The sequence below is a fragment of the Rhopalosiphum maidis genome, chromosome 2 (assembly GCF_003676215.2).
Source record: "Rhopalosiphum maidis isolate BTI-1 chromosome 2, ASM367621v3, whole genome shotgun sequence".
NCBI classification, from domain to species: Eukaryota; Metazoa; Arthropoda; class Insecta; order Hemiptera; family Aphididae; genus Rhopalosiphum; species Rhopalosiphum maidis.
This window is the reverse complement of record NC_040878.1, coordinates 31,524,526-31,552,146: the sequence shown is the minus strand read 5'-3', so window position 1 is coordinate 31,552,146 and position 27,621 is coordinate 31,524,526. Positions and strand designations below refer to the sequence as shown.

Genomic DNA, 27,621 nt, shown 5'->3' with positions numbered 1-27,621 from the left:
ATAAATGTAACAAAAATTATGTTATTTATTATAATTATACACAAAACAAAAAAAAGTGCCACAACTCAAACTATACCGCGTAGAATATGAGTTTTTACTATCCTAAGTATTTTTAAATGCTTGTAACTTAAAATGGACTTAGATAGTACCTATGAAGTAAATCAGTGTAACATAACAGTAAAAGTATAACCATACATATAATAGTATGCGTGTATGTTTTTGTTCATTCATTGAAACGTTGAGTGCATTGTACTTAAACAAAAATATTTTTAAATTCTTTCTTTGTAATTTGTCGAGTGAATATTTCAAAATACTTTGTTTTTGAATACAGAGTAATAATTATTGCTGTAAATGCTCAATATATCAAAAAATGCACAATAAAATTACACATTTGATTAGCCTGAGCTATCTCGATAAATTATCTATCTGACAATTATTAAAACATTATTTAATAATTGCATTTTTATTTTATGTACAGCAATCACTACGCAATCACATTCATAGAAAAGTAAAATATGAAGTAGATAACTGTATTTTTACTATTATAATTATTGTTTAATTTAATTAGCTATTCCACAAATAAATGTGTCAAGCCTATATTATTATAATTATTTTACTCACTATAAATAAAAATATATATTTATAAGAGACGCAATTAAATAAACTTAAGAATTATGACACAAAACAAAACATGAACACTGAAGTTTGATTTTTACTTCGAGGTTCTAGGTGAAAATAAAATTATAAAAATGACCAAAATTCATTTGAATGCTACCTACTAATTATTTGGGGAAGGTATTAAAAAATATGATATTCAGAAATCAATAACACATAAACGATTTAATTTAAGAATATTTTTTTATTCTAAAAATTTTTTATACTTTGAAAAAGTTATATTTATTGATATCCATGAAAACAGTGGAACTCACTCCACCAACATAATATTTCGTAAAATAATGCCAACAATTAAGTTAAAAACAAAAATATTCATATATTGCTTAAATAAAAAATAATTAACTACTAATAATGATGTGTATTTGATGCGAACAACTATAATATAACATACTAATGTTGACAACAATAATTAATGAAAAATTTACTGTAGTAATAATATAATATTCTCAGTATTATATTAAAATACGAGTATATTGATTTTATATTTTTTAGTATATCCTTCTTAAAAATATTTTACATGATATCAAAAAGGCTTAAACGTACAGTGTCATTGAAAAATGGATATTACTGATTATACTTAATACACAAACCATTAGTATCGTAGTGGAAGATTATACATGTACGAATGGACCGAACGAGGGAGACATTTTTGCTTCCATAGAACACATATTTTAATTAGATTAATTTTCTGAGACATAAAAATATAATGTGGAACATTTAGCAGGTATGCATGTAAATGCGCGATGACAGGAATTACCTATTGGTGAGTATTAATAATAATCCATGAATGGAATTTAATTAACCATACCTGAGGGATGGCCGTTAAAATGTTCAAAACGAATATAAAATAATATAATGTATACGGTTATTATACTTTAAGCAACTATTACTCGAATCAGGTTTGATAAATCATTACTGTCTACTCATATTCGAATATAACATGAAATAAAAAAATGTTAAAATTTACAAGGTGAAAGTTTGGTACGAATTAAGTTCCTGTATTAAATATTTTCACTGCAGAGACCTAGCTGCACTGATTAAAATGCACTGTCATACACACTCAAATTCTTCAATCACCTAGGTAATGATGCAAAACGCCAAAATACAAAATATATATTTATTAATATGCAATCTATATTTCGTATTTCTTTAAAAAATATTTAATGTCGGTATGAAGTTTACTCAACGTTACAGGAAAATGAAAATATTTAAGTTTTGCACTTTGTATTTTTTTCTCCGAAGGTCTTAAACGTAAATCTTGCATAAATATTATTAGACAATAACGGACTGGAATTAATATGTACTCCTATATATTTCAAGAAATCTGTATTTCGGAGAAAAATAATTTTAACTTTACAAATTGTACTTAATATTTATAGGTACATGTATAAACGATATTAATGATATATTTATGAGAATAATAATGAAAATTAGAATTACTACTATAAATTTGTAAGTATAAGCATACGTTTTATGTATATTATAGTAGGTGTTATATTTATCGTAAAAATGTTCGTTTTTTTATATTTTATTTTGCACGATAATGTTAATACATAAAATATTTAAACAATCATAACATTTTGGCAATGTAAATACCATCACGTAATTATTATTATAATAAACGTATGGTGAAAAGTTGGGCATTTCAATTAGTTATCTGCAATATTGCCACAAGTAATGTGACGTGTTATAGGTAATTGAACCGTGGCTAATAATAGCGTTGAACACACGTACTTTATTTGCACAAGAGTGCATTGGTGTATATTGTTAAGAAAAAATGTTAAAACCACGAAATCGATTATATATTATGATGACAAATAAAGTGTAGGTGTTTCCTCTTAAATTTCACGTGATAAGACTGCCCAAATAATAAATTTTCTATCATCAAATCTTACGCATTACGTGTAATATAATCTGGGTTTTGCGCAATTACAGCAGTAGGTTTTTGCCGAAACCGCTTTTTATAGTAATGTCTATTTCCTATTTCCTTTGCGGGCTTACATTCGCGTGGTCGGGTCTGGAAAAATGAACAAACCCTTTATATATTTATAGCCATTGCGTAGGTAACAATCTTCTATAACATATTATTGCTACCGCGTAATTATTTTAATATATTTGCTGTATTTTTTTTTTTTGATTGATGAAATAATAATACTTCTATATATTAACATTTTGCGTTTTTAAATGATATTTATAACGTGTATAGTAATAATGGTATGCTGTATATTACAGTCTTCGTAGGTGGACGACCGCGACCGCGTACCTACACGCATGAACAGCGTCGAATTACGAATGACGTATATACATCATATTATTATGCCAACATTCTTCAATCTTCCACCTCATTCCTATAATACTTATAAGACGCCAAAAAATCTTATCCCGGACGTGTCCCCTAAAAGCCCAATCTAATAATTGTTTTCTAAGATAATAAAATATATACAACAACACGTGTGATAAATGCAGATACGCATCATGTCCTTAATATTATATTTTATACATTTGTATAAAACCCAATTGACCTAACCTAATCACTGTCACAAAATTATTACAAAATTATTACAAAATTATTTAATCCAGATTAATATACAATAATATTTGATGATTTGTACGTTGTTTGCCCAAAAAAAGAAAAATGTAGGTACTATTGTAAATTAATATTTATATATAATTTAAGATGTAAGTTGACCTTCGCTAGGTTAGGTTCGCCATTTAGATAGTAATAATTATTAAATATATTTATTGTTATATTATTTATTAATTAAGTTTAGTTTGAAAAACACACTATACACAATATAGGTATATATAATATTTTATATATAAATGTCTAGACTGCCCATGGCTGTGGTTTTGTAGTGAATATGTCGGAGAAATGCAAAATTACATAAATATATCAAAACGTACGCAAAATTATGCATTGCCACCGGGTGCAACCGATGCAATTTTCGTCGACGGTATAGCAGTATATATACACGATTTATAAATTGAGACGAGAATTGCAGTGTGTCGGTGTATATTACTATAGTATATAATGTATAATACATAAAAGCAATAATTTTCAACTCGAATAAATAATATAAATCGATCATAAAAAAATAACTACAGGTCTGTGTAAGTATACCTATAGTGTATTATATACGTGGTTATTATCTTACATAGGTATAGACTTGCGAAACCGACGATTTCATATTATCTATACTATAATATAATGACGATACAACGATAACGACAGTGGTTTGTGAGCAATTCGGTGGAACATTTTTTTATTTTAGTTTTGATTTTTTATACGAGGAAATACAAAAACAGTTTAATATATATATATAGGTACCAATAGAAAAAAATGTCTAAAAATATAATTATATGAGAGTATACACTTACGTGAAGTATGTATCGATATTTATTACTTGCACGTAACACGTTAATGAATACTATATGATGTGCGATCGAAACGAACTGTATTTTTTACACTATTAACCCGGTTAATTTAATAACAGTAATAACAATAATTACATACAGATATCATATTATGCATCATCGCAACGATAGCCACCAAGAACCACGTCGGCATGACCAGTACAAATTATATATATCCTCTATATTATATGTATATGTGTATAATATATACAAATACTAAACGAATTTATGCGCCGATCACTGTGATAATAATAATGATAAAATTGTTGACTACACAATTATAAATTTATAACCGACATCTATTCGAATTATAAGTACGTTTCTTGTACTTGTTTATCAAAGAACTAATTTCCATATCGATTTCCTTCCAATACTAACCTACCTATATATATATATATATATATATACATAGTTCGCACATCAATAAAATAACAATCAATATATAAATACATTTTTAAAAAAATTATTTGAAGTCGAAATAAATTATAATAATACATTTATCACTCAAGATCTGATTTTTTTTTTTGACTTGCATACTGCAGCTGTAAGTGCATGCATATATTAAACAAATTCAATAATATATTGTGAAATACGTACCTATCGAGTTTAACTGTAAGCCATAATTATATATGTACAGAGCATATGATATATTATGGTGCATTCATTTTTAAAACCTTAATCCGTACGTGTATACATTATACATTATACTTCTTATAAGTTGATATACATAAATGTATATATCTATATGTAAATTTTGGTTATTTTTAAATTTTTAAATTAAATCGCGTATTTTTAAATTAATTGTTGTGATTTATCTTTTATGTCAAAGTTCCTCCAGTGGGAGTATTCTTCATTTGGAAAAACATATCTTTATTTCTTCATTATAGATATTACATTCACTTATTGTTCTGGAATAGTATATATATATATGTGTGTGTAACGGATTGTGTAAGTAATAAAACAAATTAAATAAGAATGTAAACTACATTCTACGAATAGTCATTGGCCCCTAAGCAATTTATTTTATATGTATTAAATTTTAGATAATTTACAAAGTCAACAATAATTATTACTTAACGTCAACACATACATATAAGACCTACCTAATATAATAATTTTTGTAAATTTTTTTTATACAATTAAAAATAATGTGCGAGTTAAAAAAGTCTGACAAGCTATATTTATTATTTTGAGTAAATATTAAATAACAATAACCATTTTATAATATTTATATGGTTAAACTTTATATTAACATGTTTGCTTTTAAAAATTGTTGTTTGTGTACTATTTAATTTCTTAGTTTCCGAGTAAAAAACAACTTGACCCTATTCATGGAGATATTTTCATAAATAATATTTTAGAAAAAAACGTTATACAGTTAACAATAGTAGGTAAACAAGCGAAATTAGAATTCACATTTTGGCAAGTTACCATGGTTCACCATACTAAAATATACTAAAGAGGGTAGAATTACCATATATTTATAATATTCCATTTTTGGCAATAAATAATAGAAATATATATAATAATAATAATAATAGGAATGAGTGAAAATAGTTTACTACGTTTTTGTAAACGAGTAGTCTTCGAAAGACAAATATTTAAAAAATAAAAATGTACATTTATCATAAAAAAAAAAAAAAATAATGTTTATTTTGAATGCAAATGTAGGTTAAAAATATTGTAGATTTATGTGATAGTTTAAAAGGTTAGATATAACTAAGAATTCATTACAAAATAAAAACATTTAAAAAACAAGAAATTATTTATCATTAATTACAATTTGTTTTTAAATTAATTACAATTTTAGTCAATGCTACATCGCCACTATTACAAGATTACTTGTAATATTTTGAAATTGAAATTATTACTGTACATTTTTAAATTTTATTAAAGCATATCTTTTCAATGTTAAAAAACTTTTTTTGCTTAGCAATACGTATTTCAACTATAAAGTTGCAATCATCAGCACTTAAAAATCGTAAACTTAACAAGGTATTCAATTCTTATCTATCAGTGACCTCCTTTTAAATTTTTCTTTTAAAAAGACCTAACGTCTTGCATTTTTTGTAGTTGTTTAGTTAAGATTTTGGAAATTAAATTTTTACTCAAACATAACGAAGCTCAACAATCTAAAAGTTTAAAATAACAGTATTTCCAACTAATGTTAGATAACAGAACAGAATAATATCTTAATGATGCTAAGTATATAATAATATTTCAAAAAAAGAAAAAAAAGTGAATTCTTTCCATTTAGGAATATTGCTCAATAAGATGGTTATCATTACTGTCAACTATACATTGTATTACAAGGCTGAATATAAGTGATTGTTATAAAGAGATAGAATTTATTTTTATCTTAATACCTATTTACATCGGTGAATTTTAAATTCAAATTCATAACAAATTAATCATTTTTATAAGTTAAAAATTTAACCCTTATACAATTAAATTAAATGAAAATTATTTAAAATTAAATTTGTATATTAATATTAAAATATTTTAAAAAGTTTAAATTTATCTATTAAATTAAAATGATATACATAGTAATTGCATAAGATAATGAATAGATACTTCTTTTAATTATTTTAAAATAATAATAACTTCAAAATTTAATTTTGAGTGTATGATATTTAAAACTATATACTTATTTTAGTTATACAAAAATTAATACAGTGTTTATTGTGTTTGTGTTGTAACGATGTTAGATTCATATACGTTATTCGCAAAGCACAAATTAAAAAAAAAAAAAAAAAACTACTCGTTTATCGTATTATCGTTACTATACAACTAAAATTCTAGATGGTAAGATGGTGAAATAATTTTGATATAGGTACTTTCATCGGGAAATCTAAATAAAACACAACAATATATTGACAAAGCCATAAAATTCCTTCAAAATCCTCATTGCCATATTAATTCTTTGACACAGTTATGTAACATTTCCGTGACACGATTTATTTTCAGTATCACTAATTTTTCTACACTCAATAACATATATTAAACACAGGTACATGGGCGCCACTATAGAGCATATAATTCCGTTATACCTATTGATTGGATAATTAACATTGTGTTATAGTACAATAACCACTATTCCCACTATTTAAAGCTTTATATACGACGACAGTAGCTCAAAAAGTAATCCAAACATAACCAATATTTTTAAAGAAATTATTAATCGCTATGTCCACAATCGATTAACTACCATATAATAGTCAATCGAATAGAATTTCGAGTAAATTAATTTTATAAAATATTTTTAAACATTGATGTACTGACATTTACACACGGTACAACGTGGTACTTATAGATTTCTATAGTCACACAAAGTCAAATAACTTAATTTGAACAACAAAAAAAAACGGTATTAATAATAATTATTAAGCAATTTATTGTTAAATGCACTTAATGATGCAGTCGACTTCATTGCCATCCGCAAAATAACGACGGCGGCGTAACGCATTCAATAATATTATACGTGATAAATAATAACATTACTTAATATACCGGACAAAACTTTTGAAACTATATCCTTCTGCATGCTATATTCTATTGCCTAGGTTCTAGATAGTTTGTAAGTTTCAGTGGTAAGTCCATCAACAAATATGTTTAACAATGACAACATCATGTTTCTTTTTGGTTATATTTATTATAATATTAATATTGTTTTTCCATTTAACAATATGATGATATACTTAAACTAGTCATAATTGTTTGCAAGACATAATTTGCACCAAAATAATATTTATTATTTTTATTACTTTTGCTAATTTGTTTTTAACTATTGATTTTAATTCCAAATGAAGTATATTTGTTTAGTATTTTTTTAATTATCTACTTGTTAATTATAATTTAATGTCTGTAGATTATTATGATTTATAGATAAAAATATAGTGAAGTTTAATACACGATAACGATTAAAATAATTTATCTCATAATTTATTATAAAAATTTTTGGAGGTCGTAAAAATACATGATTTAAGAATTCATTACCAAATATATAGCAATATATACACAAAATACCAATCAGATTATATAATAATATTTAAATATTATAAATTATAATTGAATATTATCAATGGATATGATGATAATAATAATAAAAAACAATAATTATTGTTTCAATACAACAAAATAATTGAAAATAATTATTGTTTATTAACGATAGAAATGTATTATTCTTGTATTATAATATTATATATAACGTTATGTTTGTTATATTATAATATTGTATATTACATTTTGAGTTCTACATAAAAAAATCAATTTTTTATAATAATATTTAATAAGAATTTAATGGATAAAATATTAATTATCTCTGTAAAATAATTTATTTATATACCCTATAGATCAAATGTTGTCTGTTTGAATGCGCAGTTGTTTACTTAAAAATAATTCTCATAAATTATAACTCACCTGAAAACACAGGTTTTATTTTTAATGGTTATATAGTGTTATATTTATAAAATTATTGAATTTTAAAATGACATTAAATAGTACAGTCGTTACATCAAGGTCTAAACAATTAGTCTACACCATTAATTATTTTAAATGTTAATATACGTGAAAAACATATAATATACGAGTAGGTACACTTTATTTAATATATGACTAAGTTTTACATAAAGATGTTCTATACCACGTTAGGTAGTTTTATATGTAAACGTTAAAATAAATTAACCAAGGTATATAATTTGTTTAACAGTGACATTTATTTTCCACGTGTTTAGTTCGATTATACACCGATTATTATACAGTACCATATTTCTTATATAATAAATCGTTCATATTAGAAGAAGACGAAGTACACAAGCTTACATTTTTGTAGAATAAAAAAAAACACTTTTTTTTCTTTCAATCATGTTTAAAAATAATAGGAATCGTATTTTTTAATGGATGTATAATTTATAATGATGTACTCACTGGATTTTACAAATTATTAATAGTAAATAAAATATAGTAGGTACTGTGTGATTTTAATTTTAATCCAAAATTAACAAAAATAGTAAACTACTAGTCTTTATTTTCAATAATCAAGGAAAAATAACCATTTGTGAAAAGTGTAATGCTATGACTTTATTATTTCAATATAATAATTAAAACTATTCAACCTATAAAAATATTTTCTAGGTGTAGTTAATAAACAAAATTTTGATTTCTTTTAAGTATATATGGTTTAGTTAGATATTTTGCTAAAAAATATGAATTTTTTTAAACTACTTTTTTTTTATAAAGTATTCACTTATAATACCTCAAAAATATTTTCGAAAAATACCTACTTTACAAAAAACAATAATAATGTAGAGATTATATTATTCAGTTGTTATTTAAATAGGGTGGTTTTCATGAAAAGTTATGAACTTTTTTGGTTTTGTTTAATCAATTTATATCCAATTTATGAAAACATTATATAATAGCATTAGTTAGAATTTGTATACAAATGTAAAATACAAACCCGTATACATAGTATACACAGTTTGCGAGTGACTACAATAACCCTGTAAAAATGAATAATATAATATTTTTTAATATATAGGATAATTACCAAGAAAACAACTGTTTCGATATATAAGAATCAAACTGTATAACACATAATACTTTTAGTTAGTTTTAGAGTTTGGGCAAGTAAAATATGTGTAATCGTCGTAAACAAGAGATGAATCGTTTCCGGTAAAATGTTGGTCGCTTGACATTTTACAATGATAACATGGTTTTTTTATTGGGTGCGTCTCCCCGCTGCGAAGTCAACATACCGCAGTTGACTTTGGCTAGACGGATCCTGTACGTCTGATACACCTCTCTTCATTGATGTCTTGAAGCGTCTCCGTTGAATCTATTGTTGTCGGCACCAATTCAGATTCGATATAATGTAACCACGACCTTGATGCAAATAAACCTTCGTCCGAAGATATTTTCCCATATAATATCTACTCACCATTGGATGGTTGTTTTTATCGTAACGACGTAGGTTCACATATTATACCACATCATAACTTGGAAATAACCGATAGACATCTATTCAATATTCTGTACATATTATGTATACAATGTAGATATAGGATATGTACATTCAAACAAAAATTAATTGATCAAAATAATGATATAACAATACCTATATAGACCGTTAAATTACTTTTTGAAAAACTTTGTAACATATTAATGGTATTACATGCACACATGTAGTATTTTATTGTGTCAACGCACTGTTTCAACTTGGGTCAACTGAACTATTGAAATTATACTTAATAACATTCCAGATATTATTTTTTTTTTTTGATATATTATGTTTGCTAAGTAAATTTCTACCAATATTTGATCATAGTTAGAAAGACTAGTAGGTATTAAATTGTTATTTGATTTTCCTAATGATAAATAGTATCTTAATTATTATTATAAATATTATTTATACAAAGTAATTATTTTAATAGTAAATAGTCATTATCACGAAAATATTTCTTTTGCATATTTTGAGTTCACTATAAAAATCTATTTATTTTTATTATTTTTTAAGATTTTGAATTTTTTGAATGAATATGCGTTTTTATTTCACATTCCAAAGCTACATATTTTCAAAGAATTGTTATGCATACAAATCAACATTTGATGTTAATTAATTATAAGTATTTAATAATAAGCTTATGTTAAATGTTGAGTATTTTAAGTTATGGTGAGTAAAATAGAATACTCAAGGGTCCACGAAAAATGTTACACCACTTAAATTTAAACTCTTAATACTTAAAATAAGTTATAAATAATTAACTACTCATTCAAAATTCCATTTTATACCAATAAATTCCTAGAAAAATATTCTCCTGCTTAATAATATAAAATTAAAAATGTATGTTATCGTTTAAAATTGTTAATACTTTAAAAATAATAACAATACAAATAGTAAAAAGTTGATTTCAAAATATTTCAAATATTTTCAAAACCAACAATACTTTTCAAATTATAAGTGTTTATAGATCAAATAATCAATCAGTATAGTTAGATTATTGTACCTCAAAATAGTATTATTCATATTCCGTCTAAACAAATTTCAATTAAATAGTGTAAGTGCGAATTTGTAAATTTTCATTTATTTATAAATTGTATATTGTAAACTGATTATTATTTTAATAATGAAATAATTAATATAAATAATAAAATAAAATTGTGTAAAAAAAGTTTGGTTCAATACCAGAGTTGGGTGGTATTTTCTTGACTAGGATTCGGTAGGTTTTATTGACAAATAATTCTTTTATGAACTTAAAAAAAGAATTATACTCGTTTAAAATCATAAAAAAACAATATAATCGTCTTTAATTTATATCATAAAGTAAATTGTAATAATAGTTAATTTATCTGGAAATATTCCATTAGTTAAATAAATAAAAAAAAAACTAACATCATGAGTAAGAATAAGAAATAAAATAATTTAAATTCAAATATTTTTAGAATGAAAAATAATTGACTGTGGGACGTATACAAATAAAAGCAACATTCTGGAAAAATATAATCATTTTATGAACTTTTAAAATTAATTGCGGTTCCGTTTTAAAAAAACGTCTAAAAAAAATATTATCTAATAAAAAAAATCATGTTTACACTCTTAAAGGTAGGTAGTTACATAGTTATACTCGAATCGTCCGTCAAAACAGCAAATGGGATTAAATATGAAAAATTAATGTGTCTGGGAAGCCAGACGGCGTTGACACTATATTCGTCATATATCTATTGTTCGATAAGACATCATGTGAATGGCAAAAAAAGAATTATTAATAATAAAATCCTTTTGAATATGCGAATCGTTGTTAACAAAATATACGAAACACTGAACGCATATTGTGGTTATCACAAAAAGCGTCAGTGAGTGTTGGGTGCTTTATTGCGCACACAGACGTGTTTTCCTTACAGAGACACTAATGATTTATATACGCAATAAATAAGCTTCTATTAAAGTGAACGCAAAAAAAAAAACAAGAATGTTGCTCACAGTAACAAATTATTCGTTTATAATTTTAAAATTCATTATAAACACCTGGTACCTAATGGAAAAAAAATATTCCCTAAGTATTATCTTTTTTTAATTCCAAGATTCATATAATTCTACTTAACTTTTTATCCTAGTTTATTTCTTTCATTTACGAAATAAATAGTCAATGTAATTAAAAAAAATTATATGAATATAATAATATGATGGATATTACGCATATAATTGTTTATACTCAATACGAAATACTAATTATGTGGGTATACACTAATAATTAATAAGTAATAAGAATGGTATTAATAATATAAAATATTTATATTATTATTAACATTATTAATCTTAAATGATCTGAGAAATTTCATAATAAGAACCATTCTATTCTATATTTTTTTCCATATATATATATATTTATCATAAAAATACTTTATAAGTGTTTTATGGTTTTCAATAAGTTAGATGTTTTAAAAATATATTCATCACTGATCACTGTCAAACAAATGAAAGTGTCAGCTCACATTGTTTATTTCACTTCGTATTTTGGCTCGCAAGTTTCCTCAAATGAACCAAAAAACTGGAAATTAAAAATTATAAATACTATTTTTTACACGTACAATTTTAGTAATTTCTTATTTTTGTTTTATACTAGTACAGTTGTATGATATTGTTTGAAACAAATATTGTATTTCTAAATCTAAAATAATAGTATAAAAGAACATTATATTTTAACTGTGATTTTTATTATTATAACCAAAATCGAATACAAATATTAATTATTTGTAAATTATTTTACACGATTAAAAAATATGTCAACTTTTCTTATTTTATAAAACATTAATAACAATTTTTTTCTGTTACTGATATTTATTGATTTACTTGTCTGACTTTTTATTGCAAATACATATTATAATATGATCTATGAAAATTATTTATTTTAAAAATAATATACGCATTAACAATTAGAATTCCAAATGGTTAGAAAACTGAAGATAGAAGTAAACATAAAAATTTTATTTCATTGACTTAATTGAGTACGTTTCTAAAAAAAGCTATAAGTTTTCGTTACATAGTGCATATGCGGTCATTAAAACATAAAAACTTAAATTTCAATGGCAAATAACTTCTAGTATTATTTGTAATAGTTAATAATTGAACAGACCTAAATAACATAATTTAGTTTAATTTTCAGTGTATTTGATTAATTAATTTACTATTTAAAATAACATTTATAAAAATAAAATATTGAATATTATAATATAAGATACGTATTTACTAGTCTCATCATATAAATGACTACAGAAAACAGAATCATTAATTTGGCTATATAACAATTAGTTTTAAAATACTTGAAAAATTAATTATATATTATGTTCAAACGCTCAAAATAATTTGCCCTGAATTTGAGTTAGTAAATAAAAAAACACCTCATGATTGTATATTTTTTAGCATTACCACATGTAGAAGAAATTTAAATTTAATGCATGCAAATCTGTATGAAAAATTAGTTAATCACCATATCTTAGAAATTTAATTAACAAATAATTTATAAATTTGCAGCCGATTAGACATATTTGAGAACAGACGAAATAACAGTAAAAATTGTTTATGTATACAACACTTGAACTTGCAATTTCAATAAAAAGTTATAAACTGTATATTTTCATATAATGGTTATAATATAATATTCAATTTAAACATAAAAATATAACTAATTTAATTTTTTATTTAATTGGTGTGTTGTGTGTACCTAACTTAATCTAATCTAACCTAGCCCAGCATGCTAAAAACTATATCTATACTAAAATATAATTGTAATGTATTATTATGAAATAATTAGTTTGATAATGAAAATTATCATATTTTTTATTACCTTTCTATCTCCTAAAACTAACATTTAGAACTGATGTATAATGCATATACAAAAAAAAAGTATTAAGCATTAATTCCAGTTCTATACCGAAGGGGATTTGAACAAGGGGAAGATTATTGAAATACTATGGTCAGTGTCCGATTTGATCAGTCTCGATAATGTTTTGATGAAAAATAACGTATAGGTGGTAATAATCTATGGTGATGATCTGCTATAGTAATCAGTCAAAAGGATTTGACTTGTACCGCCACTACCATGGCGGTCTGAGGAGACGATGCGGAATTAACTAAAAACGTAATAATAATCGCCAACAACTGCGGTGGTGCAGGCGGAATACCGTTAATGGCACCACGCCGGGCAAGGTCATCTGATTTGCGTGCGCGCGCGTGTGCATAATATTATTATGTCTGGAAGTGTATAAAATAAACAGCAAAAATAAAAATTAGACGAGACACATTTATTTTATTTTTTTAATATTAGTATTTACGCAGATAGTAATAATAAGAAACGTGAAATAAAGAATCACGGACACAAGAACAAACATTTGTAATTGCGTAATGATATGTCTATAGGAGCGTCTGTCTGGAGGATACGTACATGTAACTTCTAAGAAGTATGACTCGTGGTACCGATTACTACGTTAAACAACAATTTTACAGTGCCTCATAACAATAATAATTAAATTATCGAAGTCTAGATTCTTAGTTCATGATATGTACAGACGTACAGTAAAAATACAACTGTTTGATTGCAAAAAAATGTCAACAATTTCAAACCGTTCCTCGGTTCATACATCAATTCTTTTCAATCGACTTTTTATAGGTTTCATGTTTATAATCGTAGTAAAAAAATATTATTCTATGAATTTATTATAATTCATGCATTCTTATTTGTTTTTACAAATACAACAATTATAATAAATAAAGAATCTATGCTCTATAGTATAGTAGTTAACCATATTAATTTATTATAATGTAATAGCAAACAAGAATTAGAAGATTATCCTCAATCGTTCTTTATCAGCTTTAAACTTAAATTAATTAAAAATGTACTATTATAGACTATATTTTAACTATATACAATATGCAATGTATACATATATATTATACATTTGTAAAATGCTTATATATAGAATCTAGAAAAATCTTATAAATATTATTTAACCAAACCAAACATGTACCTATTATGTTTATATTATATAATCACAAAACAATAGTCTACTTAAACAATCGTGTCTGCATGAACGATTCATGAATTATTGTTAATAAATTAGTGCACTGTGAGAGTTGTAAACTCTAACTTAAATTTTATGATATAATATTACATTTATAACGTACCAACTATTATACACAATATAAATAAATACTTATAATCAATGATAATATTATTGAAAAAAAAAATGATGTTATATATAAATAATAATTTATACTTAACTAAACATTATAAGTGATTGATTTATTTAATAGTTGATAAACATTCACAAATAATGATCATACTAATCTTCTATAACCAGTTTAAACTTTAAATAAAATAATATACCTAATATTCATTTTATTGAGTTTAACTTTTTAAGTATTCAGTAGCAAACATTTTACTGTCCTCTTTATTTTGTCACATTTAACAACGTAGTTATTTTATACAAAGCTTTATCTAAGATCGTTTATGTTCTATCGTCAACTGGGGTTAGAAAAAAATATTATAACGTTGGATCTAGTCGTTTAGATCATTTATGGTCTTCCTGTATAGAAGGAAAAAAAATAATGAAAAATGGTAGACAACAATTGCTACGTAGTTTTATAGCATTTTTATAGTTAAAAAGTCAACGCAATGACTACTAAGTAGCTGAATGTAATAACGATATAAATCCATTTAAACGAATTAATCTTAATTTTACATTTTAATTAAAAATAATAATATTAATATTTAAGTTAAAAGAATTTAATTTTTCTAGACTACAAAAGACAAACCACTAGTTAAACTAAAAAAATAATACATAAAATCCTAAAGTTGAACGAATTTTAAAAATTATTTGTAATATAAGAAAAACTATACTAAAGTTTTGATTCTGATAATATTTTGATATTGAAAAAACTAATGATGATACTTGTTACAAGTCCAGCTCTCGAATACGATTTTAAAATGAATTACATAATAATATTATAAACGTGTAGATAGTAAGTATAACATGTATAATGTATATTGTACACTTATTATTATATGCCATTAAAATTATATGGGAAATACGTAGAATGGTCAACTGTTACCTATATATATATATATATATATGTACGGCATTATCTTAGGAACTACCTACAATAAATGTTTGTATTATTTAAACTATTTTAGGCTTTGATATATATTGATTTAAACGTTGCAATAATGTTTCTATTTAAAATGTATTTATATCTTATATGTTCCAAAGAACTTTGGGATTTAAATACAAATACATAAGCATCTATAGTAACTATTACAAGTAGATATAATATTATAAAAATTAGATACTATATTACTGTCATTTCGATACATATGGATGTACTTAATTTACAGAGAATCTTTATAAAGCCAATCGTTAAAATAATTTTTCGTCTTTACCATCGATCATAAACCACCGTATATGTTGTGATATTTACGAGAGGCCCTCCTAGGTGAATTCGCATTGTATTTACAAATTATTGATGAACATCAAAACGATTGTAAAACATATTATAATATTTATATGCACTATTATTGCAATTTGCAACGCGTTTATATAACAACCTTCGTAGCTATGTTTAGCTGCGTTTTCCTTGATTAAAGAAAATTTAAATACTTACTACAAATATTATAACAAACAAGGTTACACTTACCCAACACCAAGTCTAAACTGCACACGTGTAGGATGGCAGAGAACAAAAAGTATTTGGGTTTCCAAGCCACCGGGTACATGCTCTTCATGGAGGCCACACCACAGATCGTCATAGAGTGAACGTGCTCCGTGATAAATTGAGGACACCATTCTGCTGATGTGCATGAATCACCATTTTTGAAACGGTCGTCGCCTATAAAAATAAAATACAAATATATTAAACAAACAACAATCCATGAACGCTCGTCGTTTTGACAATTTTTTAATTTTACAATATGTATTTTTATTTTCTATAGATTTATTAATAAATAATAATGCATATTATGTACAATATTTTCGATGAAAACTACTGTTATAGGGAAACGATAAAAATATCGTAAGGACTTTTATTAGTATATTTCTATTTAATATTCTTACTATATTGTTTTGGACAAGCGCATTCAACATAAAAAGTATGAATAGAAAATATTCTATAGAAAAAATATACTTCTACCATCGGTTTCATTTATAGGTGTTTACATTTTTTTTTTTTATCGTACATCATTAATCAGTCGCCGTCTTTCATTAAAAAAAATTCTAACTAATTTTTAGTATTGTGTTCGTGCACACACACACTCACACGCTTCCCGGCACACACGGGAAATGCGCTTTTCGGCCTTGAACTGCTATCGACGGCTAGTCAAGTAGGCGGAGGCAACCGTTTCACTTGGAACCGCACCAACCGCTGCGATCCGCCGGGCAGTCGGTTCACGAAAAACGTTACGTCTACCTTTAGCGCACACATATATGCACCTGTGACTTATGTCTGCACCGCACAACCACTGTAATATAGGTGTCTCTGTGATAAAAATAACCAGATATGTCGGCAAAAATTCATTATCACGACTGATAAAAATATTCTCATGGGACTTGGCACGTGACGTCAGCCTCCGAAGATTACGCGATTGGTTTGCAACTGACATACGAGTACCTAATTACTTAGCCACGGATGTTTTGTATTTATTTGCAATAAGAGTTTCACGGTAACAATATTAATGTACGTAGGAAAAAATATATATTTTATATATATCATATAAGTGGTAAACATATACACTTTCTTTTATTTTTAATTTTTTTTTGAAAAAGACTGTCTGGCCGAGTCATCCTATTAACACCATTCGAGCCTATTACAACTTAAGTGACATTTACCATATTTTTAAATATTTTACTATAGGTACGTAGTTATATAAATTATTAGATACTTGAACACATTTCAAAATCACTTCAATGGGTCACTTTATATACAAACCTATTTCACTGAAAATTAATAAGAAACGAGATTAATTATATTTTGTATAGAGTACAGACCGTTATTTACATTGGCCATAATATACACTTCAGTTTTTAAATATTATAATATTACTTTCTTATATCTAAGTATGTGATTATTTTTATTTGTACCTTTCTCTGATCAACTCCAATTACAAATATAAATAATGTATAAAAAATATTATTTCATATTAATATAATCTGTTATTACATTAAATTTTTTATTATATTTAGTGTATTCTATTTTTTTACTTTAAAAACTATTTATAAATATTAAAATCTAAATACTAAGTAAAATTCAATTCTAACAATTAGACATTTAAAATATTACTAAATTAAGTTTGAAAAACAGATTAAAATATCGCTATATGTATAAATGTATAAAACACATTTATTGTGTTTGTGTAAATGTATATCGAATCTTTTAATCTATTTACATAATATAGTGATTGGAATAAAACTAATCTCAAAGTTGTCAAATAATTAATAAGCACAGATTATTTATCTTGAATTTTACTAAATATAAGTACTGCTTATTTAAAAATAACTATTCTTCATTTATTAATCTTTTAATTGAATTGATTTATCTTAGCTGCTTAACATTACTAATTTTGGAAGATATGTTCAACGATAAATAAGTTATATGCTTGTACATATAATATTTTTTTTTTTTTGTAATCTTTGGAAAAAAAATATTCGTAATTATTGTCTTTACTATTAAAATTAAATTTCTAAAAAGAAGAAAAGCATTTAAAACACTTTTAAGAGTCTTATGAATATTTTTATAAGAACCTGTGTAAAGGTAAAAATAATAAATTAATTTAATGTTAATAAAAATAAATATTATTATTAATATATAGATAAAAATAAGATGAAAAACAAAGAAATAATTGTGATATAAAATGTAATTTATTATATTCTTGTAAAAAAAAATCGTTCAATGTCATACCTTCCGAAAGTTCAAAGTTTTATAAAAAAGACGAAAATATTCTAGTGGTTATGAATCCAACGTGTTCAATATATTATAATAATCGTTCCCGTTACTAAACGCTTTTTAATAATTAATATTGTAGTAAATATTTCGAATTAAAATTATTCAACCATGGAACACACAAAATGTAAACTACGCGGACTTCCGTGCCATTCGGCACCGTCAATTTCGGACTGTTAACCGTCTCGGCACAAGCAGGTACAGAGAATGTACATGGGACCGTTCCCGCCATGTGAAATGCACTGACACTATCGAACGTGGAAACCATCGATTTACTAACGCTCACCGCTACTACTACTAGTACTTCACGATTGCGGCGATTTGTATCCCATATTATTATACAAATGAGCCCCAAAACATAATTATTATAGATTGGATTTTATTATTAACATACAATCCCACACTTTATAACTTATATTTAATTGTTTTATAGTATATAATATTATACTGTAATATGTATTGAACGCGATAAATAGTTTTTATTTAAAATGCAATTATGGTGTATATTAAAAATACACAATTAACTTCAACAAAATGATTAATAATACTTTTACAGTATATGCGTTATAATAAGTCGTTAGTGTTAATCAATCATGTAAAAATAATATTCATTTAATTACTTATTATTCATATTTACATCCAATAATAATTTTGCAAAAAATGTTGTAATATTATATGATACAAATAAAATGAATGTGTTAATAATAATTATATTACATAGGCAAAAAAGTTTAGTTCAGTGATTAATGTTAATTAATCTTAAATAATAAAACTTGAAAAACAATAGTCTTGTATGGAATTATAAATAGGTTCCGTATTTAAATATTAGTTATTAAAGAAACATAATTTTTTTCAGAGCTTATCAATTCGAATAAATGAAAAAACCAAGTACACAGAATTTCTCGAGATAACAGTTTGTTGAAAACTGGTTATTATAAAAACCCAAATTTAACCAAATTATAATTTTTAAATTATAAATTATTAATGAATTTATTCTAATTAAAATTTTTTTTTTCATTAAAATTATGTTTATTATCATTCATTTGCTATTCATATATATTCTATTAAAACATTATTTTATATTATTAATGTAAATTTTACTATTAAAAACCCGACTTATATAAGATAAATGTATATCATAAGCCAATAAGTCATAACCCTGGTTTTATAGTATTATATACTATTTATAATGAATAATATAATAAAACTTAATAGAATTTTGTTTACTATATAGTATATGTATACGTACTTTTTATATAAATAAGAAGGTAATATTTCACTGAATAATAAAATATGTAAAAATTAAGAATTTTATAATTTATTGTATATATTATTAATTAGTCCATGTTATGTATTCATGTTTTGTGTGTTATGTGATCTCAATTCATTTATCAGGTAAATTCCTGCCATTGAAATTGAAAGTGTGGCGCAGATTACATATTAATATTTTATATCGCTCTATCGTGTCGCAGAATACCGAAATTAATATTAAGATGTGGCACAAATAATATAATTGTTGTTTTATATTTTAGTGCAGATTACATATCTACATACTTAAATATACTTTTTAGTGGTGCAAATTACAATTGTTGAAATTGGCTTAAAATACTTTCTTCAATATTATAGGTTTTTCGTCATGTTCAGTTTATTTGACGATTTATTAACATCTCTCTATGTCATACAATATGAAAGTTGTTCCACATTAAGTTATCTAATTAAAACAGCTAGTTAAAAGAAATAACTGTCTGATTAAATCATTTATAATTGGCTATGACAACTGTACAATAATTTATTTTATTTATTAAAATGTAATATTTGTTAGTACATTAGTACACATATACTGGCTATACCCATAATCCATATTATAGTTGTATTATTAATATTATATTTAAAACCAATCGTCAAGCATATTTATACGTAAATAAAAAAATCATTATTGTTTATATTCCAAACCTTGTAATTTATATAAATAATTTTAAAACAAAGATGTATAAACACATAATGCATAATACCAGCTAAGGGATTAAGTCAATTTAGATTAATCTAAATTCTAGCTTAAAAATAAAATAGCTAATTACTTATTTAGTTATATTTTATAATTATGTACGAGAAGACGAAAGGGGGTATATAAATTATTAACTTACATAGTACAAATACATTAGTATGCATTTTTAAATTCCAATATCGGAAAATACCAATACCATACATTGAATATTGATTGCCGAAAATAATTTAAAAATCTTTAAATATTAGTTTTGATTATTCTTATTTAATAATAAGTTATATAATATAAAACTTCTCGATATTCTTACTTAATACAATTATAATTAAACATATTATAAGAAAAATATTATTCTGACTTAACGCACCAACAGTGTGTAATTTAATAATATTAAAATTGTAAGAAATAATTTATTGTTATGAATATCATTGAGTACTACAATAGGTACAATATTTAATTTCTGGTAAATTTTGATTAAATATAGATTATACATTATTGTTTATAAATTGTATTGTTTATAATCGTCCTCCTCTACCTTAGTTTGAATACTTCATAAAATTACTCCATACATATACATTTTAAAATATGTAATAATTATGCTAATTTCTCTACTATATATTCAACATTGCTAGTATTAAATTTAATACAAAATAACAGAAAATAAAATGTATTATATATTGTATTATATGTGCTGATAATATACATATACATCATCCTGTATTGTTTGTATGTAAAATGACTAATGCTATCAGAATTCAGTCTAAACTATAGAATAACTATACTATATCATAGAAAGAATATAAAAATATATAATAGAGGATTAAGCTTAATGTGTAATCATTGTTTATGATATTACAGTCCTTCAGTATGATTTTTTACGACGGAAACCATCATAAAATTGTTCAACAACAGAAATAATAAAAGTGTCTATAAATATTTCTAACGCAAATCGAGCCTAACAACAGTACATAATCCTTAAAAGTATGAAATTGTACATCAACAACCCAACAGAAGAAAAAGACTTAACCGGCAAACATGATCAAAAATCGACACATACACATATACCTATATAATCGAAACGTGGTAAAATAATAAACATGACCGAAATACCAAAACTCTTTCACCGTTCTACACTATTTGCACATAGACTAATGAAGTAAAAAAAAACAAAGACACATAAGAAACTTTGATAATTTGAAAATTTGGCGACAGTTTATAAACACAGTATTTAACACCAATAAATCATTTATAAGTTCTTTTATAGCTTTCACAGATGAAAATGAAACAGAAATTAGCAGTGCAGACATTTTTATTGTAAAAGCCGTAAAAGTTTTTTTCTCCGCCGAAATTGTAGAGTGGTTTTTTGCGTACAGTTATTGATGATTATAAATTTGTGGATGCATAATATATAGGGTGACCATCCGCCTCGTTTAAAGTAGGGTTGTTGCTGTTTTCAGCATTGTGTACCGTTTAACGAAAAAATTCCAATTGAACTATGGAACCGTTTTGTTTTGTCCCGTTTTATTTCTCGTATTTTTATTTGAGTGTATATTGCGATCCAAAATTGTTTTTATTTTAGTCAACAAAAATATAACGGTTTTTTGAACGACATTAATAAACTATCTTAATCTAAAACTAATTGATAAATTAAAAATCACGAGTACAAACATAATTTAACTTTTTACTTTCGCGGTGTGACTATTATTTTATTATACATATTTTGAAACAAATATTTAGATTTAAAATGCTTTGAGAAGGTGTGTTACAACTTGTAAGTCGTAATTTTAAATTTAAGTTTCCAAAATGGGCAAAATGTATGAAAATATTACGATATTTAGAGGATTAAATCGTGATCACATAGCAGACGTATTATAGTGATATCGTTTCTTATTGGATAGATATGTGGAAGGGGGTTTAAAAATCCCGTTTTTAAAACTAAAACCTCGGTTATCCTATATATAGTATATTATAATCTATATTCGTGTTAATGTCTATATAGATTATAGAGGTACGTCTGGTCGTCGCAGCTGGTTACCGCTGGTCGAGTCTCCGTATATACATATTATTATAATATAGTAAACAACTATAGGAGACCGCGCGTGGGCAAGAGGGGCGCCGGTGGCGGTGGAGAATATAATAACATCTCCAGCGCACGGGGCAGCGGCAGCTGCAGACGGCCCCGCCGACTGACTTACGACGGTAGACCGCCGTCTCTCGGCGGTGCGAGCGCGGTGGTGCGGCGTTTCTCATTTAGTCGGAAATATTATAGTGACCACTCAGAAAATGCACTCGGGCGGGCGAGCGCACGCCAACGGCGGCGGAGGCCACGGGGCAAGAATATTACACAGCATCCGGTGGTGGCGGCGGAACGGTTCGTGCAGGTGCAGCTATATAGCTGGTGTCCGACAGACGTCGTACTTGCGGTCGACGATGTTTAGGACGCCGCCGCCGCTTACTCTTCAACAGTATATCTCGAGAAGTTCATCGGTCTGTTTATTGCAACTACACGAAGAACGGGCCGCCACGGTAAACTGCACTCGCGGTCGTCGCAACAGTCGTCGTCGTCGTCTTGGTCGTCTTCAGTCGTCTTGGCCGTCGTCGGACAATGCTGCGAAATGTCTCTCATTTGAATAAATACGGAATATAATATGTATACGTGTGTGTGTGCTTATATAGAAACACTAGCGGTGACAAAGGGAACGGGTAGAGGGGTGAGATGACGACGACGAGATGGAGGCAAAAAAGCACTCCAACAACAGTAATGATGGGCGCAGTGACCGCCGGCCGTTGACGATACGACCGTTCAGTCGCGCGCGCGCGCGTACGCGCACACGTTCTGAGTTTGTGTGTGTGTGTGTGTGTGTGTGTGTGTGTGTGTGTCGAGGGTCTCTGCGTGCGCGTTGACGAGACCTAACAGCAGAGCGATCGAGAGAAGGATTTGCTTATTTACCGTCTAGACACCTGTATAAACCAGACGCTCTCTCTCTCCTCTCCGCCCACCGCCATCCCGAACACCCTATCGTCGGCGGTCATGTCGGCGACGGCGGCAGCAGCAACCCAAGCCGTATGTGTGTGTTAGGAATATGTGCGTATTTTTCTCGTTCCATCTCTTTTTCTTTATCTATCTAAATATAAATATATATATATATATATATATATATATCAGTATTAAATCTCTCGCTCCCTCCGCAGTATACACAATATACAAGTATCGGTTGAATAGAAATACCACGCGAGTTCGTGTGTTTTTCGATGCGATAGGCCACACAGCAGAGAACACTCCAAAGGATGGCGCGTCGATAAGCTCCGTTATCGAACATTTACCAAAAATTATGATTTTGGTTTTTTCAGGAGACAACAGGTATCAAAATTTGGGTACGGTTTGGCCGGAATTCATCGTTTTATGCATTGTTCACATCATCCGATATACTATCCAAACGCTGATTAATATATGTGTGTACTATGTGCAATGTGCATAGATTTCCTCCTTGGTATTTTTTATACGATTTTCTGTTCATACTTAACATTTTCCATCATTGTCCCTTCTTAGATAGATAAATAAATAAAAAAGTATTCTTTATCGTTGTTTTTGTAGCACATTTAATTCATTCTGGGACCGCTGGTTTTACATAATAATGTATAATACTATTTTTCAGTTAATTAAACGTCATGCATAAAAAATTATTAATTTTCTCTTCAAGATAAACCAAACTTGTTCTTCAATATTTGCAGTTTACTTCACAAAAACTTGTTTTTTAATATCTTTTTAGTCTGAGTCATATATATATTTATTATATTAAGGATTATCAAATATACTGATGTATATTATTAAATTATTATTACAATATATGTTAGGTACACCTACTTTTAAATATCCTTGTATTATAATTTACACCATAATTAATTATTAACGCCAGTTAATTTTTTTCTTTTTACCTAATTCATTATTAATAACTTAACTTTTGAAAGAATTATAATTAGCCAACAAATTATAAATGAATCATAAAATGTGTTATTTTAAACGGCTTCAGTAGTTTGAGTATTAAATTAATGAAAATGTAAATTTTTTTAAATTCTGTGAAGAGCGTATGTTTGTTATTTGTTATTTTATATTTTATTGTGTCTATCTTTGTCGCCTTTACGAGCTTTAAAAAGTTTAAATATTCAATTTTTAGAATGTTTCTTATAGAAAATTTTATTTAGTTTGTAATTTAAAAAGTATTAAAAAACTAAAAATAGGATACAATTCCCATTGTTTTGCAAAAGAATCAGGAAAACTAATATAAAATTACGAAAAAAATACTATCTGTTTTTTGTAAAAAATAATTAATGATTTATCATTTAATTCAAATTTAACACATCCATTAAAGTAACTTTTCTGGATTTTAAAATCATATTTCCATAAGTTAGGTTTTTCATATACAGATTCCAGAATTGAAAAATTCAACAGGTTTGTTATAAATTGTGAGTAGTTTAGGGGGTTAAAATGCATACACTATAAGTAGTCTTTAATATATATAATACACATCTAACAATCTTATTGTAATTCTGTCTTTGAGAATTTAACTATTTTGTTGTGAAATATTTACAATAATCTAGTACATTTTCTCATACTAAAGAAATATAAAAAAATGTTGACTTTAGATTGTTTATTCTTTAAAATAAGAGTAACTTATCGTTAAGAACATTATGATAAATTCTTATTGATTATTTAAACATTATTTAATTCTATTATACTTCTACTTTTACTAATACCTAAATATATTTGTCCATAGTTGTATTACTTATTATCTAGTTGAACTTATACAGATAATTACAATTTTCGAATTATCTTTTTTGTTTTATTTTTAATTATACCATTGTCCGGGTCGTATATATACTTGTTGTGAGTACTGTATATTTTTTAGTTAGCTTATAGTCATAAGTCATAACTTAAGTCAATAAAGCTAGCCAGAATAATTTTTATTATTAATTAAATTCATATGGCCACGAAATATTTCATTAGTATTTTTATGGCTTTAATTTAATGTGCACAGCGTATATAAGATGTTATAAATCAAAAAATAAATAACTTTAACAAACTCTCAAGTAATAAATTATAAGAAGTCTTTTTAAGAGTTTGTAGGACGGTAAGATAAAACTAAACCATGGACTGCTACCGAATTACAGGTAATAACCCGTTTGCTTGAAAATAATTTTTTTTCTATAATGTATTTATAATATTCCCAGATAAGCAAATGTTTTAAATAATAATTATATACATTGAATTTTTAAAATAAAAGAAGCAACCCATTTATCTTGATGAAATCACCTTTTTTAATTAAGTAAGAATTGTTTATTGAATTTAATGTTATAATAATCGTTATAATTAATGTTATTTTAATCATTTAGAAGATTGCAATACAACTTATGCTTTAAGCGTCTTGGAGGATTATTTGGAATGGAAAAGTACTATTATATTTTTTATAAGCTGGTTCGAATGGTAATGTAGTAAAGGGTTATTATGAAAATGTTTACAAAAATAATTAGCTTTATTGTGTATTTAAATTATTCATAGATCTTTATAAAATGTATAGTTAAACATTAAATATTTGTCTGAGGATAATATTTTTGAAAATCTAAGTTTCATTAACATACGTTGTTACAACTTCCCTATAATTAAAGACCATAGGTCCATATATATTTTGTAAATCAATAGTTTAATCTTGAGGTTTGTATCTTGTATGTATATTTTTATTTTAATGTGGGATTTATAGGTGAAATTATTAATTATAATTATAAAATTCTCTCTTACTTTATATCTTTTAATGGGTGTTATCAGTGGGCATTTCGGTAATAGTACTTTAACAATATAATTCCCACTTAAATCCTTCAGATAAAATTGTTTCGGTTAAAAAATACTTGAACTTTAAACATTGTAAATTTAACTTAAGTCTTAAAGTTTAAAAAATATTCTATCTATGTCATAGTTATTTCATATACCAGTACTTATGATGCAGGCATTCTCTGAAAATTCCATACACTGGTTTATTCAAGGAACTTACATCCAACCTATCAAAAACAGGTATTTAAATATATATATAATAATCAGCTTGAGAATAATATTTCAAGTTAATGGCAATATTTATAATGTGTTTATGCAACATTTCTCATTAGTGCATTTATTTTTACCGTGACTTCTTGAAACACATAATAAAAACATTAGTTTTATACAGGGCCGTCCCTAGGGCAGGGCGAGCGGGGCCCTCGCCCCAGGCCCCGCGCTCTCGCCACAATTGGAAAGGCCCCGCTTCATAGATACAATAAAAAAAAGTCAAGTTAATGAGCAAAAAAAAAAATGTAAAATTGTAAAAGAAAATGTCACCAACTTAGCTATAATCTCTATAGAAAAAGAAATTGCTGACCAATTAAAATATGGTGATATTATTGATCAATTCACGGATTTAAAAAGTAGAAAAATTAATTTTTAATACATTTTTATATTCTTCCTATTACTATATTTTATATTTATTGTCTTATTTTTTCAATATTATTATTTATTATA

At 25.9% G+C, this 27,621-nt stretch overlaps 1 protein-coding gene across 4 annotated transcripts in view; it reads right to left on the bottom strand.

Moving 5' to 3' along the window:
* Window positions 1-27,621, bottom strand: part of LOC113553026 (follistatin-A) — a 77,955-nt gene that overhangs the window by 31,248 nt on the left and 19,086 nt on the right. Inside the window, exons 1-2 of one of the 4 annotated variants that reach the window (XM_026956136.1) lie at window positions 19,034-19,301; window positions 16,778-16,969 (exon numbers count right to left, since the gene is read on the bottom strand). In XM_026956136.1, coding sequence (XP_026811937.1) covers window positions 16,778-16,889 — 112 coding nt within the window. In that variant the 5' untranslated portion in view covers window positions 16,890-16,969; window positions 19,034-19,301. Of the gene's footprint in view, window positions 1-16,777; window positions 16,970-17,193; window positions 17,357-19,033; window positions 19,302-27,621 lie in introns of those variants that run through there. The other 3 variants (XM_026956135.1, XM_026956134.1, XM_026956137.1) reach the window with 3 other exon arrangements.